Consider the following 20,112-nt stretch of genomic DNA (forward strand, 5'->3'; position numbering starts at 1 on the left):
GGATGGAAGGCACAAAAGAGACCTTTCCTCTCACCTTTGACCCTGGGCTCTGTGCTACCAACCAGACGCTCTGTGTGTTTGTTTGGGGGGTGAGGGGCAGAGTTGAGCCCACCCCTCTCTTTTTCTTTTGTGTCTCTCTCAGCTCGCACCGCCCCTCTCCTCTAGTCTTTCTTTTCTGCCTTTCCATTCGCTCCATAAAAACAGAGGAGGAACTTTTTTTTTGTGCTGGAAAACACAGGTTAAGAGCTTGTGTTTTGTTTTTTTGTTGTAGTTTTTTTTTTACAAAATAATCATATCATTACATACAGAACAAGAGAATCTGCAGAATATTAATAACAACATTTACTTTAAAAACATCTCGTGTGTATGTGTTATTTTTTTCAGAATATATTTGGATTTTTCTTTCTTTTTTTTTGTCCTCTTTTTCATTTTCATTGAAAAGAAAGTTCCAAGTCTGCAGAGAGAAAGGCGCTCTCAAGTGTTTTGGAGACGAGAGGAGAGAGGGATGAGGAGAGGCGAGCAGATGAGGGGGAAGCGACGAAGAAGAAGAGGAGGAGGAGGAAGGGGGCTTAGAGTATCTTTCTCTCTTCTCTCTCTCGCTCTTTCTCTCTCCCTCGGTGTGCGGTGCGTCTCTCTGGCATACGAGTGTTATGCGTAAAACTCCTCCTGCTTGTCTGGTTTCTGGTAGGTGACAGTGGCCTGTTTGGGTTCCTCCAGTGTGTAGCTGCCCTCGTCCTTCTTCTTCATCCTGTACACCAGCAACATCACCAGGAAGGCAGCAAACAAGGCGCCCACAACTCCTCCCACTATCACCGCTGAAGAAAGACAGAAAAAAGAGGGTGGATATCTTACAACCTTTTCAGAAAATTACAGAGCAGATCCTACGAACACATAAACAAACACTAAAGTACCAATAGAGCCACGGTTACATCCTGCAGCAGACTACTACATCACTACGACCGCGCTGCTTCAAACACTCCTAGCATGAAAGCAGAGCAAAGCTACCACAGAATCACTATCAGCTAGCTGCTAAGTCAAGACTGATGAGCCTGAATGTGCCAACATACGTCCTGTGTTGCCAACAGCTTTGTGCTAAATGGCAGCCCTGCAGTGCTACATAGTAGTTTAGCCTGATGGGGCCGGCGTAACCGATCCACAGCAGCTGCATTTTTCCACCTTCTTCTGCACACATCGCTAATGAACTCTTGCTGTGTGCGATAGATTAATGTGTGGTTATCAAATGGGAAGAAAAAAAAAGCATTTCCCTCATTAAGCTAATTGGTATTGACGCCAAAACGGAGAACAAACTGTTTATTTTCCAAAATGCTTGAGGAACGCTTTGTTTCCATTCATTGCGTGGGAGGTGTTTGCTTTGTTTATTCCATCACTGCCAACATCAGAGTGCCTCGGCTGGAGTATTTAAAATAACAATAAAATAATAACTTTTCACCATGCACTGTCACTGCAAAAGTATTCACCACTCCTGACTTTTTCCATCATTTCTTGTGATTAAATATTATAAAACATTTTCATTAGTATTAGATTTTTTTGTCAGATAATGCAGTTTTTGTGTTATATTGTGCATAAATATATAATTTTACCCTGATCCCTGATTTTGAGTGGAAGACAATTGTGATATTGGACATGACAACCCTTTGCAGTTTCTTCAAAAAAGACATGATGAGCTACTTTTCCATGAATCCATAATATCAGATCTTCATTACCATCACTGACTAAAACAAAGATTTTTATCATGGGTCCGTTGATTGGCAATGCTGATCGGTCGGCCCACCACATTGGTCCAGACTTCAATGTCTCAACAGCTATTGGATGGATTGCCATGAAATTTGATCCAGACATTATTGCCCCCCCTCAGGATGAATTGTAACTTTGGTGTTCTCATTTATTACTTTTCATCTAGCACCATCATCAACTCAAATACATCAGCAAAACTAATGACATTCCCATCAGCCTCAGCTGTACTTTGTGTTTAGTGCTACTTAGCAAATATCAGCATGCTAACATGCTAAACTAAGATGGTAAACACAGTAAAACTTATACCTGCTTAACATCAGCATGTTAATATTGCCACTGTGAGAATGTTGACATGCTTAGCATGCTGATATTAGCATTAGCACCGCTGTGCCTAAGTACAGCCAGAGCTGCTAGCATGGCTGTAGACTGTAGTCTGTTGACACAGCCGCCACAGTACTGTGAAACATTGAATAGATTTGGGGGATGAGAGGCAGAATTGCAATAGTTTTGGATGAAAAACAAATTGAGGCTAGGGCAAAAAAAAAGCCTGATTGAAATTTAAATGTAAAAAAAACAAACCAATTTCATCTTAAAATTTTTTTTTGTCATAACTCAAAGTCTTCAGAATCAGTGTGAAAAGTCAAAGATGGTAAATACCTGAAAATCTGTCCCATGTTCTTTAACATGTTACTCCGACTACACCAGTACAGCACTACGTGTATATATGAGTGTATGAGCCTGACATGAGCAGTTGAAATTTGGTCATTTCATACAGAAAGTTTAGTCTAAAGTCTGTTGCCTCCTGCTCTTTACCGATGACCAGGAAATCAGCGAAAACCACCGCCAGCAGTCCACCAATGAGAACAGCTGAAGGAGAGACAGAGAGCCAGTCAGGTCAGGCAAGTTGGCTGCTCCCTCACTTTCTAAAACAGCTCTTTGGGATCAGGAGATGGGGGCACTTGAAAAGAAATTGGATTTACCCAAAGGGAGAATGATGAGAAAAAGAGGGGAGGAAGGAGGGGTTGGATGACCCAAGAAGAGGATTGTTTGTTCTCTCAACGGGTCAAACGGGGCTAAGTAGCACATTCACTTATCGTGATGAATCTGCACTACGTGAATGCGAGATAATGCCAGTTTATCTTAGCAGCTCCCAGAAAGCAGGGGAAGAATACAGGAGGCAACTGGGAAATGTAATCTGTAGATCTAAGAGGTGACTACCAAGTGGTTTATTTGACAGAAAGGCAGAATGACAGATCAGACAGACACAGAGCTGTACAAAAAAACACTAACTTTACGAGCAGATGTTCCTACCTATCAAGACCTCTTTCCTCTCCAGGATGTTTTTTTGTGGAAGCTGGGCAGCAGAGCTTCCCCCGTCCACCGTGTTGCCAATCAGATCTGGATCCACTGGCATTATACCTCGACCAAGATCATTACGGCGATCGTCGCGGATCTCAAAGTCTCCACTTGGTCCTGCAGCACCCACGTCGTTGTTAACCTCCTGAGACAGAGAGAGAAAAGTGAGACTAACGACAGGAAATTTACATTTGCTGTAATCACATTTGTTCCATGGAGCTGCCACATGTAACTTATCCAAACCAACACAAACAGAGAACTTTCCATGGCACATGTTCGCCTTTGAAACAATGGGCCTCTGTATGTTCTGATTGTTGGAAAGTTGCATATTGTCCAACACATATACACACTTATATAAAGCTGCCAGACTTACATAAAGTCTGGCAGCTTAATTACAATGTGGAAAACCAGACAAATCTAAATGCATCATGCTTTAATGCAGGACTGCTGCAAATAAACAGAAGCACACCAATCAGAGAAATTACTCTGGTCTGTAAATAATTAAGCTGTCAGCGTTAAAGAGGCAGTCAGAAGTAGGGTCGGGTATCAAAACCCAATTCTTTATTGGTACTGGCCTAAATGACTAGTCCAGAGTAATGAACAAGCTAGTGTGTGAATCCTTGGTCAGATTTGTGATCTTATTCACTTATTTTCGATCAAATAGTTCCTGATTTAAATCATCAATTTGCCACTTTTATACTGTGTTTTATTTAGGCAAAGTTATTGTACAGCTGCTTGTGTTTATACATCATTTAAAGGGTAAGTCTGGCAATAGTCTATATTTTTCTTATTATAAACAAATGGCATAAAAATGACCAGAACCAAGGAATTGATCCCTTACGTATTGTCTCTGTAGCCAAAACCTGATATAACTTATCTGGGTTACATGTGTTGTCATCACCATGAACATGGGCACTGTTGTCGATCCTATATACACCATCCTGCTGCAAATGTGTATTAAACCACAGCTGAAAATAGTCCCCAACAAATACACTATTTACTCCTGTTTGAGTAATATTTGCTAAAAACTACAGTGCCCAGTTGTTTTAGGAAATTGCTTATCCTTTAAAAAAATAAAACCAAATATTAGTGGTTGATGAAACAATCTCATTAATCTAATATTTTTTTAATCTATATTTAAAGGTAGGAGTCTTCAGTGGGAATGAATGGCCTGGGTTAGGGTAGGGAAGTCTGAAAGTATTCAGTAGTGAAAGTATCAAGTTGACTCACAAGTTGTCGGTTTTGGTCTTTTCTTGGTTGACAGTATGAAAAATATAGAATAACACCAGCATTGTCCTTTAACATTTGAGAAATCTGGCCTCTTTTGTTAAATGAATAGTTTGATATTTTGGAAACTATGCTTTGTCTGCTTTCTTTCTGAAAGTGAGATGAGAAAATTGATACCACTCTCATGTCTGTAAGTACGGACCTGGAGACCGGATGCGATTAGCCTAGCTTAGCATAAAGACGGCAAAAAAACGGCTAACCTGGTTCTGTCTGAAGCTCAAATATACCAGCACTTCCAAAGCCCACTAATTAAGATGCTGTATCTCGCTTGTTTAATCCATACACAAACAGTAACGCAAAAACAACAATGGTTTTAGTGGGAGTTATGTGTGTGAAAACAACAGCTTAGTGCAGTGACTTCCCAGAATCGTGTCGGCATGGTGAGTTGCCAGGCAACCGGTGGAGATGTTGGTTGCCTCAGTGGATGGGTAAACTGTTGTTTATCAAGAAATAGTTACACCACATAACTCCAAATCTACGTTCCCCTATGGGAGGAAGTGACGCCCTGCTGAGTGTTTTCTTGTGGGGGGTGATGAGGTCCGATCTGGACACTTTACATATTCCACATTAACATAATAATGTGAGTTGAGATTTTGAATCTCACCTGTGTGCTTGTGGGCTGCTGTGGGCGGGTCGTTCTTTCTGTAGGCACCGCCTGAGTGGCTGTTGTCATGGGAACCCTGGGCCTGAAGGGGAACCTGGTCTTGACAGTGGTGGCAGCGGCGGTGGTAGGTGCAGCTGTCGTGGGCTCAGGGGTGGTCTCTGCTGTGGTGGGTGTGCCCTCTTCTGTGGTGGTTTCCATGTCAGAGTCTGTGTAAAACGATGTGGGTTCAGGTGACAGGTAGACGTCCTCTTCTTCTTCTGTGGTGCTCAGGTCATCCGAACCGGCAGAGGGTGCCGCACTTTCCGCAGGGCTGATTGCCGGGTTGGTGGTCACCACGGGCACGGCAGCAGGGGATCGTGGGGTGACGGTGGTCTGAGCAGCAGCCCTGATTCGCTCCAGCTCTTTCTCTCTTTCAAGCTCACGCTCTCTCTGCCTCTCTCTCTCTTTCTCTCGCTCTCTCTCACGTTCCCTCTCTCGCTCTCGCTCTCTCTCCCTCTCCCTCTCTCTCTCCATCTCCCGGACCCGCTCCCTCTCTCTTTCCCTCTCTCTCTCCCTCTCCAACTGTCTCTCCTTCTCTTTCTCCTTCTCCAGTTCCCTCTGCCTCTGTTGCTCTACCTCCAGCTCTCTTTCCTTCTCCAGCTCTCTCTCTCTTTCCCAGAACACACCGCTCTCTCCGTCAGCCTCAGTGGGCAGCGGGGTGGCGGTGGGGTCCTCTGGGTTGGGGCTCGGCTCAGCCGCAGGTGGAGCGGAGGGGGCGGGCCCGGTGGCCTGGGTGGTGGAGAGGAGGAGGGGCTCCTCTGTGGTGAAGGACACACCCGCCGATGTTGGCCTCATACTGATCTCAGGAACTGGAGAGGAGAAGAGAGGAGAGACTTTTAAAAATGACCTAATTAAACAACAACAAGCAGAAGAGTCAAAAAACTAAACATGTACAAATCTCACTCACCACCCGCCCACACACACACACTCACACTCACACACAAACACTAAATCAGACACTGAGACGATGGCTGTGTTTGAAATCAATCCCTTGGTCCCTCATTCACTACTCCCTATGTAATAAACACTCAATGATTTACTCTCTAGTGAACTGTAAATTGAGATTTCAGACACTGTGATTTTGAACAGGTATGGTGTTGCACTGTATGTTTTTTGAAAAGACTAGGGGACTCATGATGCACAGAAAAAAGACCAGTAAAAATCAGTAAAGCAGAGACCGAGATATCCTGACTTTTATTCCCTTGTATGAGTCTAGCTCTACAAAGGCTGGAACCTACATTTCCCATAAAGCAACCAATGTCACCTTTTCTTGAGAGCCTGCTTGCCTGGTAAACACCTACATCTTTCAAACTATGTTATAACTGTATAACTGTTTTCAGACTTGACAAAGTTCCTCCAGATCCACAGAAGACATTATACAACACAGGCTGAGTACTTCCCATGACTGACCTTTATGTGTAAAATCAGTGGAGCGCTCCTTTAAAAAGACAACTTTCTGTCCCCGCTCTCCATGATCACTCATTTTAAATGTCAATATAACCAATCATACAACACAGCTATGTTTGTTTTGTCAAATGACTTCAGGATCATAATGTAGTGATTTTATTGACGACTCTGTGCAGCAATCAGAGCCGCAATCAAATCCCCATTTTCTGCTCGTTTAGCTGTCTGACAACAGAATCTGGGAAATATGTAAATGAGAACGACTACAGTAAATTGTGAGTTCAGCTGTGTTAAAACATGGCGAGCAGGAGGTGACAGAGCGGAGGTTTAACCGACTGAGACCAGGCTGTCTGTCCCTCTACTGACCAGATGTTGGCTGTGATGTACAGTGTTGTTGATGAGCAACTGAAGATGGAGAGGAAGAGATTTAACTTTTGTTTTGGCGTTTAAGAGTGGATGGAGATTTTCTTTTACAAAGAATAACCTGAAAAAGCTGAGGTGGATGCACATATAAACAGCCTAGTCTGAGAGCGAAGAGAAGAAAGGAGAAGAGATGACGGCGCTGACTGATTCATTTCCTTCTTAAATCTCATAATAGTATCATACCACCTTTCATTTTGATATTGCAGTGAAGCTCCCTTGGTTGAAAGAGAAACAAATTGAATTTACAGGCACAAAGACATGGAGGCTGACACAGGAGCCAGGAAGGATATCGAAATATGGACTCGAACAATGCAGCAAGTGTTAAACTTATCAGACGCCTCAAAATGTCACAATATGAAGCAGCAGTGAGGCAAAATGCACATCCGTCTGTCGAAAATGAGCTTTTTCTTTTGGTATCAGACGGCTCTGTATCACGGTTTGAGATAAAGCAATTTGCCGGACTGCTGTTTCAACCACAGGGGGTGCCTCTGCTGCACTCTCCTGCTCTGAATTGTAATTTACTGTGAGCGTGCTCGCCACTAGCGCAGTGCCTGAACACAGGGCAGCCCTCAATGAGTCATGCTTAATAAGGAGAGCCATGCTCAAGCTTCAACAGCCAGATCAGAAAATCAACCTGAATTACACCAATGTGATTTAAGTTAAGTAGGTAATTCCTACACACGCAGACGGCCAGCTCGCTCAAACGCAGACATGCGCTCGCAGATAGGTGTACACGGCTGCTGGTGTGTGCGTGTGATCGCCTAAACTGTGTGCACTGTAATCTGATTAGACTAAATAAAATCTGTGGGAATAGAGCCCGGGTTGCTTCTTGTTTGCAAGGTGTGCCTGTGTTTAAAAGTGTTTTCAATAAATCTGCATCAAAACCTGCGTTTGGCTTGACAGACAGGCCTTTGTGCATGTGCGTCTGAACAGAGCGACCATAACTCCAGGACAGGGAGTGGGGGAGTGTGTGTGTGTGTGTGTGTGGGGGGGGGGGGGGGGCGCTTCAGGGTCAGCAGATTGAAACCCAGCAGCTGTCGAGTTTGGAAGAACCAGGGCGTGAGTGTGTAACCTCAAACACACACACACACACACACACTTACAGCCAGAGCCAGAGCCTGAGTAGAGGTCCTCATCGTCGTAGAACTCGTCTCTCGTCGAGCCTTCATCATCGATAGACGGCGACCAAGTCTGTCCCTGTGAGACACACGGGGAGGGGGGGGGGTTACAGATGACAGAGATTAGAGTTACTGAATGAGCTGTTTATCATTTCATTTGAAAGAGAGACCACTTTGGCCGATTACATGCACACACAGACACACAGACACAGACACACACACACACACACACACACACACACACACACACAATTGTCCAATAGGAGGTGCGAGCAGCATTATGGCAGACAGGGTAACATCTGTCCGTCCGTGGCTCTATGGAGGAACATAGAATGAGTGGATCTAAAGCTGGGATTTTGTGCAGAGGGACATCAAAGCCTTTTTCATTCAGTCTGTGCTTACGTGTCAGTTACAAGTGATGCTCAGCCTGTAAAGTAGCAGCGTATCGAGAAGCAGTTAACTTTTGAACTCAGGCAGCAGCTATTACTTCACTATTACTTCCATCGTCAATGAATCTGTAATATTTTTTCCTTTTTGATTTATCAAACGGCAAAGGTGACGTCTTGTAATGTCTTATTTTGTTCGACCAACAGTTTAAAACCCAATGATATGAAACAGACAAAAACACCAAATCCTCAAGTTTGAGAAGCTTGAATAAGGGAATGTTGGGCATATTTCCTTGATAAACGGTTAATCAATCAGGTAATTGTTCCAGCACTAAATTATCTATTATCTTTAAAATGTCAGAAAATAGTGAACAAGACTTCACAAGAGTCTTCAGCCACGCTAGCAAATCTGTGAAGCTGTACTTATAGACACAGTTGTGCTTTGAGCTAAATGCTAACTGTAGCATGCTAACATGCTCACAATGACAATGCTAACCTGCTGATGTTGAGCTGGTAGGCTATAATGTTTACCATGTTTACATCTTAGTTTAGCGTGTTAGCATGCCAACATCTGCTAATTAGCACTGCTGAGTTTGACCTGATGATGGCGCTAGCTGAAAAGAGGTCACCAAAGTTTTACTATTCATCCTGAGAAGAACCAAATGTTATGGCAATCCATCCAATAGTTGGAGGTAGCGTGGCTAAAAATGCCTGTCACAATTTCCCGGAGCACAAGATAACATCTTCAAAGTGCTTGTTTTGTCCAGCCAATACTCCAAAGCCCAAAGATGCTCAGTTTAACAGAGAACAGAGAAAATCAAATTTGAGAAGCTGTAACAAGCAAATATTTGGTTCATAAATGACTTAAATAATCTATGATCAATATTGTTAAATCATTTCACTGCTTTACAGTTTTACAGCTGCTCTCTGCCTGTAGTAAGTCTGTAACTGTCTCTTATGGATCATTTCACAGCATCGTCCCTGCACGTTAATCCAGGACGATTTCATGTACGTCTGTGAGGGGAAAGCAAGGGCTAGCCTGGCGACCTCCGTCAGGGTCAGGTAAGAGAGACTTTTAGGCTGATCCCTCTCCTCTTATCATTCATCTCTCTCTCTCTTGACCTCAATCCCACATCCCTGCGATGTTTAAACACACACTTAAGCACTCACCCATCACACAGGGTCAAATAATACCGCTATCAAATGTATGCACTTAAGAGACACCGCCCGTACTGCAGTGCAAAGATACATTTCATACTACAGTACACACCACACTATGTAAGACGGGCGTCAAAGAGTACTGGAAGTGTACAAGCCTATTTTGGCCTTTCAAAATACAGTCTCATTTGCTTTTATTTTCTTTCATCCTTCTACTCTAGTACATTTATCTGACAGTTTCTGGAAAGAGTTTATGCAGAACATATAAAATATAAAGCATTGTTATAGATTAAACTGTACATAAAATAATTGAAATTATCTCCACATCTACCAGTTTTGACAATAAAATGTTTGTTTACTCATTATAACATCAGTAATAATAACTCAGTATTACAATATATAATATAACGGCATTCTGTACTTTTAATAATGATATTTTAAAGCTGCACAAGTTGCTGTTGTGGCCACTTGGGGGCAGCAGAACAAGCGGTAAACACAACACTGACATTTTATCACTTTATAAAGTTGATATAGTGCACTTTTTAGCAAAGAGTTCCTTATTCAAATCATAATAATAAAACGCTGTATGGAGCTGAGGGGAATTGCTGAGTCGGTTGATCATTTTCAGAGTTCATCACTACGAGCGACCTCTTTTACATTCAAGTAATAGAGCAGCTTTAAGTACATTGTGCTGAAAATACTTCTGTACTTTTACTTGCAGAACTTTGTAATATATCTTTAAAGTGCGGTATTGCTACTTTTATTTAAGTAAAGGAGGATTAATACTTCTTCCATCACTGCATTTTGTACCTAGATTCAACTCCATACACACTAAGTAGTACAGTGTTGTGATGCCAAGAACAAAGGGCTCAGTTTTTGCTCCAGGTATTGGAAAACAGTCAGTCCACTGCCGAAAATGTGACCAAAACAAACTTATCTCCTCAGCAATCTTAAGCCCATCCTGAAGCCCTATAGAGCTGTGTCTTTGCTAGCCTGTGTGATACTAATTGTACACACACACACACACACACACACACACACACACACACACACAGACAGACACACACACACAAGAGGGAAGCAGAAGCTCCTCCCCGGCTCCAGACAGAGGAAACCTGATGCCTTTAAAAGCCAATAAAAGCATAATGGAATCTAGAAACCCGAGCATCTCAGTCCATCACATCTCAGCATGAGGTGGAGCTGAAATGCTATATGTACCTCCTGAAAATGAAATTGACTTGAAGTTGTTTGGGGCCTCGACACACAGAGGATATGGGCTTCACAAAGTGGAAGGATGAGAGTGTGTGTGTGCTTCACGCTTCGAGAGTAAATGTGTGTGTGAAGGCCTGGTGATCTTGAACCCTGAGAGTGCCGAAAAGTACTGAAAAGACGTCTCAGTGCAAGCATGGTGCGAATGTGTGTGTGTGTGTGTGTGTGTGTTTGTGTGTCTGCTGTATTCCAAGGACCAGTTTTACAATGAAGGCCGTTGCTATGGGCAACCTTTGCCTTTCACAGAAATTCCCGTCTCCCAGTGAGAAGCTACCAGACACACACACACATGTATAAGAGCTCTAACTACATAAGAAAAGGTGTTATGTAACATCAGATAAACAACCCTAAAAACCAACATCAAAACCGTCTACCCAACCCCCCCCCCCCCCCCCCCCCCCCCCCCCCCCCCCAACCCAATCTGTCCCTCCCCCTCTACCTCCCTTCCTCTCCCCCCTCTGGAAACTCTGTGCCAGTGTATCCCCGTCCTCGCCCCATTTTCCTTTCATCTTAAACTCCATTTCTTATCTCGGGGCTAGCCCCCTAAATTCAGCATGACTCCAGAAAAACACACATACACATACTTAAATAAACACACACCCCACCCCCAAGGCAGCACCAGAGCCCACCCCAGGGGCCCCTTTTACAAGTCCCCTATACACACAACAACCTCCAGGACATACTGTAGCTGCAGAGGCTGGTCTGCTGTTTGCCTATTTTCAGTTTTGGGATTGTGTGTGCTGTGTGTGTTTCAATGCACGATCTATGTTTATCCAAAGTTTAACACTAATATGTAATCACCCTCTGTGTCTCGACATTTTTAATTCGTGAGCCGATATTATAAGTGTGAAATCACGGTATGGCGGGCAGTAGTGCGTCACTGTATGTAATTACAGTGTGTGTGTGTGTGTGTGTGTGTGTCTGAATGGGTATAATCACAGGTTTTGTTTGTGGTGCACACAAATGCCCCTCAGACCTGTGTGTGTGTGTGTGGGGGTGTGTGTGTGTTTTACGTGATTTTGGGGGAGTCGAATAGGGCCAGCTCTGCATTTTGCCTCTGTTTCAGGAGCTATAAACAGCTGTACTCTCTGCCTGCGCCACATAGCTAACTAACCACAACGAGACGCAACGAGCTCTCCTCCACCGCACGCATAACCCGGGGCCAAAATCATCTGTATGTTGCCCTCAATTTCTCTCCACCACTGCATTTTGTTCCCATTTGCTCTAAAAAGAAACTGTAAGACGACAGCCATATTCCACTGGATCTGTGGAGTGAATGCAATCCTGGTTTTTGGCATCGTATGAAGCACTGCCATTGTAAGACATGCGGTGCCAGTTGGAGTCATTTTTAAACAATCTGGGAGTGTGGAATATATAATTATGTATTCTTGTATAAAAAGAGAAGGAGAAAACATAAAATTGGAGGACAAGAAAAAGCCAGAAGCGGACAAAGAATCTGTGTTTTTTGGGATAATGTCATGTCCTGACAAAGCGAACACAGGTGCGTCCTCTGAGGGGTGTTGCAACATTTGCAGTGACTCAGGTAGAAACCTGATCTAAAGCTGACATCAGGCTTTGCACTATGCATTTGATCCTATATACTACAGCCACTCTGTGAGAGTGTGTGTGTGTCAGCTCGTTTTACAGCTACAGAGCCTGGATTTTACACCTGAGCTGACAATGCTGCGGTTTCCCACATATTAATATTCCACAGGAGCTGATTTGTTCCAGATTTTAATTTAGGATCAGAATGAAAAAAAAATCTAAGTGTGTGACATTAAAGTGGAAACACTGCAGCAATCTGACAATGAGAAGGTGTGTGTGAAGGTTATATGACAATTACAAGCGTGAGTGAGGAAGAGAAAAAGACCATGGTGTGTGTGTGTGTGTGTGTGTGTGTGTGTGTGTGTGTGTGTGTGTGTGTGTGTGTGTGTGTGTGTGTGATTTGTCTGTAGGGACAATGGGCATTTGCAGCTCAGCCAACACTAAGATGCAGGAAGTCAGATAACAATAGGAGGCAGAGGTATATAGACACAGTAATTCACCCAACCAACACATACATTGCTAGTGGAAGATTAACTGGCAGATTTTTGATTTTCTAGCTGGTCCAGTTCAGATCGGAGATCCCCTTCAGGCTATTTGGGCAGATAGAAAGCTTCATTGTGATTGACTTCAAATGCATTCCTCAGTAACCCGAGAGGCTGCGGCGGCTGCTGCTGCACAATGCCTAGCACGCACACACACACACACACACACACACACACACACACACACACAAGCATTTTAAGCTCCTGATACAGTAGATGCAATGCTGCCCTGTTTTGGAGAAATAATCGTTAATTGTGCGTTTTAATATGTGAGATTTTATCAGAGCAAATGTTCTCGATTGCTGCAGCATCTCTGAGCTCTCAAACTGTGAAGAATAATTTGAATACTCCCTCTGCTTTCTGGCACCATCTGTGTGTCCCACTCCTCTAGCTGTCCCTCCATTTACTGCATCCACAGCGTTGGAGGAGAACAGGGAACAGAAATACAATGGAAAAGACACTGAGGTCATGTCCATTGTATTCTTTTTGTGTCCATTTTTCACACCACACTCTTCATTTCAGAAGGGAATAAATCAACTTGAATATTGTCCCAAATCTAAGCATGATCTAGAGGTATTGCAGCATTTGTGTCCTAAAATTCATCTTCAAAAAAGGTCTATTACAGTCTAAACCTAACTTCAATATGTTTTGTGTCCAGATTACACCGCTGACTAGATCAGTGGTCCCAAAAGTTTTGGAAATTGGATGCCAGACGTGGCGACCAGGCACTTGAACGCAGCATGACAGTAATAATCATCTGGTAGGTGTGTGAGACACAGATCAGCCCCAAAATGAGGTAAAGCGATCTTTATTGGCCACATTTCTAACCTCCCTGCAGTTTAATTCGCTGTAGGATGTGTGACTGCCCACGCTTCGTAAAGCAGCTGCTGATTCACGGCCGTCTCTCAGTCTGGAGCAGTCTGACCGACACTGATATGAATTGGACAACTTGAGCCATGCTGCTCACTGACAGAAGTGGACCGTTGATAACTCTCTACCTGGAAAGGGTCAGACCGCTTGGCCCATGTCCTCCGACTACTTGCACACTTATAGGAAAAAACTGCAGCCTGTTTACTGTTTGTATTGTTCCACACTCATCTTTCTTTCCGGAGCGATTCTCCGACCCTGTCAGAAGTGACCTCTAATCTCCTTCCATCTTTTGCTTTTCCGCCTCGTCTCACTCGCCGCCCTGCTCTTCCTCTCTCACCAGCTGGGCAGGTTGGACGGTGGCCAACCTGGACGCTAACACACTTACAGTCAGACAAGGAGCTGTAAGAGAGGTAGAGGGCGGGCAGTGTCTGCGTGTGTGTGTGTGTGTGTGAGTAGGTTACCAGGTGATGGCCTGGTTAAGACACCTGCCACCTTCAGCAGAGATTAGCACAGAAAGCCTCTGCACAGTCACACTACTCACACACTTGCTGACACACACACACAGAGACGGTCGAGTGTCGAGACAGTATCTTGTAGCAATGACGTCAGATGCACTCCTGTGAACCTCAAAACAGCTAACACCTGCATGCTATAGCCAAGGGGGTAAAAGAAATCCTGTCTCAGTCTACCAACGTGATTTAAAATCCTAAAATACATTCCTCTTTTTCATGAACACATACTGAGCCAACTGAGCCTAGAGTTCTGTTGTTGGTTGAAACTATTTTGTTCACGCTTGAGATGACGAGAGCTTCATAAATCCTCCCCAAACCGTCCTGCCACAGCAGATCCACACTAGTCAGGTTTACATCCAAATGTAATGCACATTTTAAGAGGATTATCAGGAAATCTGCAAAAGAAAATGCAAATGAATACACGTTTCCAACCGCTGCTGTTACAGGAATATTAGGAGATGGTTCATCAAGATAAACAACTTTGCTGATTCTCCAGTCGGGTGCCATTAAACCTTTACAGAAGAAGAGGTCACAAGCCCCAGTCAAACCCCAAACAATGTGGAAAAAACAGCATTTATGTTTGCGTCATGTATTATTTCGGGGAGCTCACAAATAAAAAATGTCACATTAAAACTTCAAACTCCTGCTTGGGCTTGGGCCCCCTGACACCTTGGGCTCATGGGCCCCTTCAGTAAAGCAATCATTTTTTAAACAGTGTCTAACTGTGCCCTAAATGTCCTTCCTCCTTCAGTGTTGATGCTATGAAACTCAACAACACTATTAGGCAGCATAAAAACAAAATCCTTTAAATAAGAATACTAGATTTTTGACACAATAAATGATATATAAAAACCCTCAGCCTGAGGCACAAAACCTTTCAGCATCCATCAGAACGATTTTCCAACTATGTTCCTAATACATACATTTACTGTCATAGTTTTAATGTCTGTGATGAATGTCTCCTCCTGAGAAATAATAAGTATTTTCAGCCCCCCAGGCCTCTTTTTTTCGGCTGTAAGCCAAGTAAAATAGCTCCAAATCTTAAAGTTAAATTATCGTTTAGTGTCAAGAGATGCTCTGCAGTAACAGCTGCAGCAGGGGGTCATAAGCAGGCATCACTTTGTGTTTGCAAAAGGGAACCCGCTGAGCAATTTTATACTGATTAGCTGCTTAAAAGATGGGAAGTGGCTCTGGGTGACTTGGATAAAATGGGGATTAATAGAAAAGGTGTGTTTGATGTCAGTGTTCAGACTAATTTGGGGTATAAAACAAAAATAAACGTACTAAAAGACATTTATAGCTGCTTATGTTATTTTAAAATATGTAATAATCTAAAACTGCTATTCAACGCCAAGAATATCCTTGTGGACATGATACTGTAAGTGGCGCTGAGTGGGAAGGTAGAAACGCTGATTTAGTCCCTTTGCCAAAGACATTTCTGATCTTTTCCTGCATGTTTGTCTCAGTTTTTCACACACGAGTGCTCCCCGTGACCAATGAATGTGAACCACAGAGCAAAATCTGTAAACATGTTCATGTACAACAGCCAGGAAATGAGTGAAACACTTTTTCTCCCCCCGCTATTTTTAGTGCTTTCTGCCGATCAAATTCCTGATAACGCTACCATGGCTGATCCAACTCGCAGCCACGTTGGTTGTATTAATTCCCCGTACAAAACCTGTGGGAGGATGGCATTACACTGGCTGTAGTTTGTTATTCCAGCTCGCTCCGGCCCTAAAGCTGTCTCAGTGCAGCACCAAACCACAGCTGAAAAGCATCCAAGCACTAATATTATCTTTCTCTACTGAGTTATAAGGACAAAGATGATCTAAGTGATGAATGCCCTCATGGAAAGTCATGCATTTGCTAAATATGGTATATGGTACAGTGAGTGTCTTGGTCAGAGAGCTGCAGGGATAGAACAGGTGCACAGTGGAGGAAATCGTGCATCTGGATCACTGAAAGGCAATTTAAATCCATTTTCATGCAGAAAGACTTTCAATATTTATCTCATATATCTGTTACAGAGCAATAGACCCAAATCAATTTATGGCAATGTTCAGATTACTTCATACCAGACAAAGGCAATAGCATTTGCTTCATTGTTAGCTCGGCAATTAATCCTCATTTGGTGGAAGGCTGCCTGCCCTCCCTCTTTTATACAATTGATTCTGGAGGCCATGATGTGTATTAAAATTGAGAAACTGAGGTTCACTTTAAATAAATCACTTGAAAAATACAATAGAATCTGGTTGATTAAATGGAGAGTCTATCCTTTCTGGCAACTTAATTGCTAATGTCATTCGCAAGCAGACATTTTGACCTCTTGCCAACAATATATGCATTTTTTCTGTTCTGTTTTTTCTTAATTAGTGGCGGAGTCTGCCATTCCCGCCTCACTACGCACAAGGGGTTCACAGGTAACAATGCATGTATGTAGCCTCACTGTTCATGTTCCTACAGCCATATCAAAGTTGTGTTAGGTTACTGCTAATACAAACCCAACATTTATTGTGAAGGAGTCACAGGAAACGCAATGTATTTGCTACCAAGGTCTTTTGTTATATTTCCGACAGAGTAGTTGCTCCTGAAGTAATTTTGATTAAACTGCACTTGCTGTTACCATGGTAATCACAGGTGTTGCCAAATTAACCACAGCTGAAATCTTAAGGATTATAACTATAGTTGGGATAAATTAATAAACACAATGTAAAAAAAAGTGTTTTATTGAATATTCTGTTTGTGTTTGAAGGGAACTTGATCAGCTGATCGGAGCTGAAGGAGCAGCGACTCAGGGTCCTCGGCGACAGAGTGTGTTTAACCTTTCATGTCTCAATATCTCTGACAAAATGAGATGATCGCCGCAGATCAGGTCACATGACTGTGTAGTGACACATCAGCTGGTCTGAAACCGTGTAATGGACTGGAGCTGTGAGACCACACACACACACACACACACACACACACACACACACTAATGCATAGATCCACGCTGCTCTTGGCCGAGGATAGAGGGGCAGTGTGATTGGAGGAGAGCTGATACAGGGACAGACAGGCAGAGGGATGTATATCTGTGTGTAGGACCCAGCTGTTACACTAATCTGACAATCCAACAGGATTAAAGACCACATCTTAAGGCTAGCTCACACACAAACACACAGACACAGACACAAACGAGGCCTCTCTGCGTGGAATCCTCCTCCATTATATATGACCTTATGAAACATGCATCTCTGAGTGAGAGTGTGTGTGTGTGTGTGTGTGTGTCACTGTCCTGCTGCCAGAAATGCCTTGAGATTCTGACACAACTGCCGCTCCCACACTCTGCAATACGCCGCCATGTATTTGTGTGCTTACGAGGGTGTGTTAAAAGATTTGTCCGTGGCGTTCAGGGAGTGTCGGTGAGTGTGAGTGTGTGTGTGTGTTGGTTGGTGAGTTTATTGATGTTTGGTTGGAGAAATGTTGCAGTGAGCAGTGAATGCTGCTGGTTGGCTGGTGGGTCAATGACTGTGTTTTTGTGGCTGCTTCTATGAAGTGCTGGAGAGAGGGAGCGAGGCTGAATGCGGATTTACGTGTGTGTGTGTGTGTGTGTGTGTGTGTGTGTGTGTGCGTGTGTGTGTGTGTGTGTGTGTGATTATAGCCTGGCTCAATGGGCCTATTTCTGCAGGGCCAGTGGGAGGGCGTGGCGCCTGTGGCTGGAACTTTTCTGGTGTTTCTAAGGAACTTTTCAAAAGGGCTCAGAAATGTGGCTGTGTGTGAGAGAGAGCGCCCCGCGGACCATGATGCCTTTGTGTAGCACAGAGCCAGAGAGAGGGGCACTCAGAGTACACTCAGAAACGGTAATCAATGGTCTCTTTTCAGCCCCAAATCGAAAACCTGAACACACACGCACACATACAAGAAAATGCACGCACAAACAGACGCTGATGAGAATCACATTTCTGCTCATATACAGTGAAGTGAATCACAAGGCAGCATCTGCGCGTGTGCTCAATAATTACAGCTTGTGTAATCAGGCTAATGACAGTCATGCGACTTTACAGACCCCAAGGAAGGAACAGCAAGGAGAGGAGACAGAAATCGATGCATAAAAGGCAGAGTTTTAGAGGAGGAAAGGTGCAAATGGAGAATACTTCAGAGGAAAAGAAAAGCAGGTAGCGGTGATGGGATGGATGGACCCAGAGGCAAAGGGGGGTGGAGAACGAGAGAGGAGTGTTTTTGTCTTTGATGCAGAGGAGAAAAATCCAATCAGCCCTGTGTAATTCAATCTGGAATGGAAAGATGCACCTTTGCGAGCGTGTGTGCAGAGGGCATGATGCATATTATTATCATGCCATACCTTTCTTTTCCTCTCAAACACACACACAGAGGAGGTAAACAAATTGCTGCTCCATGGGCATCCCGAGCAGCTGACCTTGCTATGCTCTCTTGGCTCCTTCCCGTTGGTTGACTGACTTTGGCGAAGTGGCAGCCAATCCCCAGCCTTGGAGCGGTTTCCAGCCAATAGACTGTAGGCCAAGTGACTGTCAGCGCTGCCAGATAGCCGATTGATCCTTCATGTCATAAAAGCCCTTGATATCGAACGCTAATTACGCAGGTTGTGAGATCTGGCGGCGGAGCGAACTCTCAATAAGGCGAGAGCAGCATATGGTCTCTGTCTTAATGGGCCGCACAGTCTGAACGCTTGTGACCTAATCAGATATTTATCATGAGATGCTGATTAACTAACGAATCAATGTCAGAAGACTTCAACGAATCATGAGCCAACATGAGAAACTAGTAAGGAAACAAGACAATTTGCTCGTCCTGATTTTTCAGGACGTCACTGAATGGCTCATGTGTTGTCTCGGCGGATGTGCAGATGTTATTTTATATTTTGCATCATCTGACATGATGTATTTATCAGTGGCTCCCAGCTTGTGATCAGGACCCACCAAAGGGGTCGCAAAAATATGTTTAACAAGATAAAAGAAATTACAAACAAAATTAGGTTTATTTATCCTGACTTTTCTTTAAGTTTTTGCTTTTTTCTTGTAAAATATTAGATCTTTTTTTTTTTTTACTTCAGGCCTCTTAAAATGTTCAAGTGAAATAAAATCACTCTTTACTTGAACTGCTGGCAGCTCAACCAAAGACAATCTTGTCGTCGCACTGAGGTTGCCAGGTTTGGTACTGTCGTGCCTGTTAGGATGCCGATCATATCTGGCAACCCCTGCTGTAGTATTTAGTTTTAGATGTGTTGGTAGGCATATTGTTTCACTTTGGACAGGGCTAGCTGTTTCCCGCTGCTTCTAGTCAGAGACACAGACACGATCTCAATCTTCTCATCTGACTCCTGGAGCGAACTATTCAAAACTATGCCAAACATTTTGGGAGCCACGTTCATAATGTTCACAAATGCATGCAGAAAGTGGGTGTCAGCAAGTAGATAATGAGGATTAATGGGTGACAGTATTATATTATTCTGGTAGGAGTTCCCTGTCGCCACTCAGACGGTGTAATCTCCCTTCAGCCTCCGCTGAATCACCTCAGCTTAGAAAATAAATATTATAACAGGCATCAGGTGCAAGCGTGTTCATTCATTTCTGATTGTTCTTTTGCAGCGCAGTTAAAGATAGCTTCATCCCTCAGTAGGCAACATTACTTACTGACTAATTAATTAAGGGGTGGATTTAAGAAAGCTAATGGCTGCAGAATGATTGTCTAACGCATAGATTAGCTCCAGAGTGTTTGGTGTAACAATTGGTGATCATTAATTCCTTGATACCGTGGGCTCGGTTTAATTAAAGTGTGATTGTGGAGCTTGTGGTCAGTGTCGCCGTGTAAACCGGTGGAAATGTGTAA

The 20,112-nt window shown here is 43.5% G+C and overlaps 1 protein-coding gene across 1 annotated transcript in view; it reads right to left on the reverse strand.

Moving 5' to 3' along the window:
- Nucleotides 1-367: 367 nt before the first annotated feature.
- The window catches only part of sdc3 (syndecan 3), a 31,537-nt gene continuing 11,792 nt past the window's right edge, over nt 368-20,112 (reverse strand). Inside the window, exons 2-5 of the mRNA XM_070922278.1 lie at nt 7,972-8,065; nt 5,003-5,850; nt 3,067-3,256; nt 368-815 (exon numbers count right to left, since the gene is read on the reverse strand). Coding sequence (XP_070778379.1) covers nt 649-815; nt 3,067-3,256; nt 5,003-5,850; nt 7,972-8,065 — 1,299 coding nt within the window. The 3' untranslated portion in view covers nt 368-648. The remainder of the gene's footprint in view (nt 816-3,066; nt 3,257-5,002; nt 5,851-7,971; nt 8,066-20,112) is intronic.

Source organism: Enoplosus armatus, chromosome 16 (assembly GCF_043641665.1).
Source record: "Enoplosus armatus isolate fEnoArm2 chromosome 16, fEnoArm2.hap1, whole genome shotgun sequence".
In the NCBI taxonomy this organism is placed as follows: domain Eukaryota; kingdom Metazoa; phylum Chordata; class Actinopteri; order Centrarchiformes; family Enoplosidae; genus Enoplosus; species Enoplosus armatus.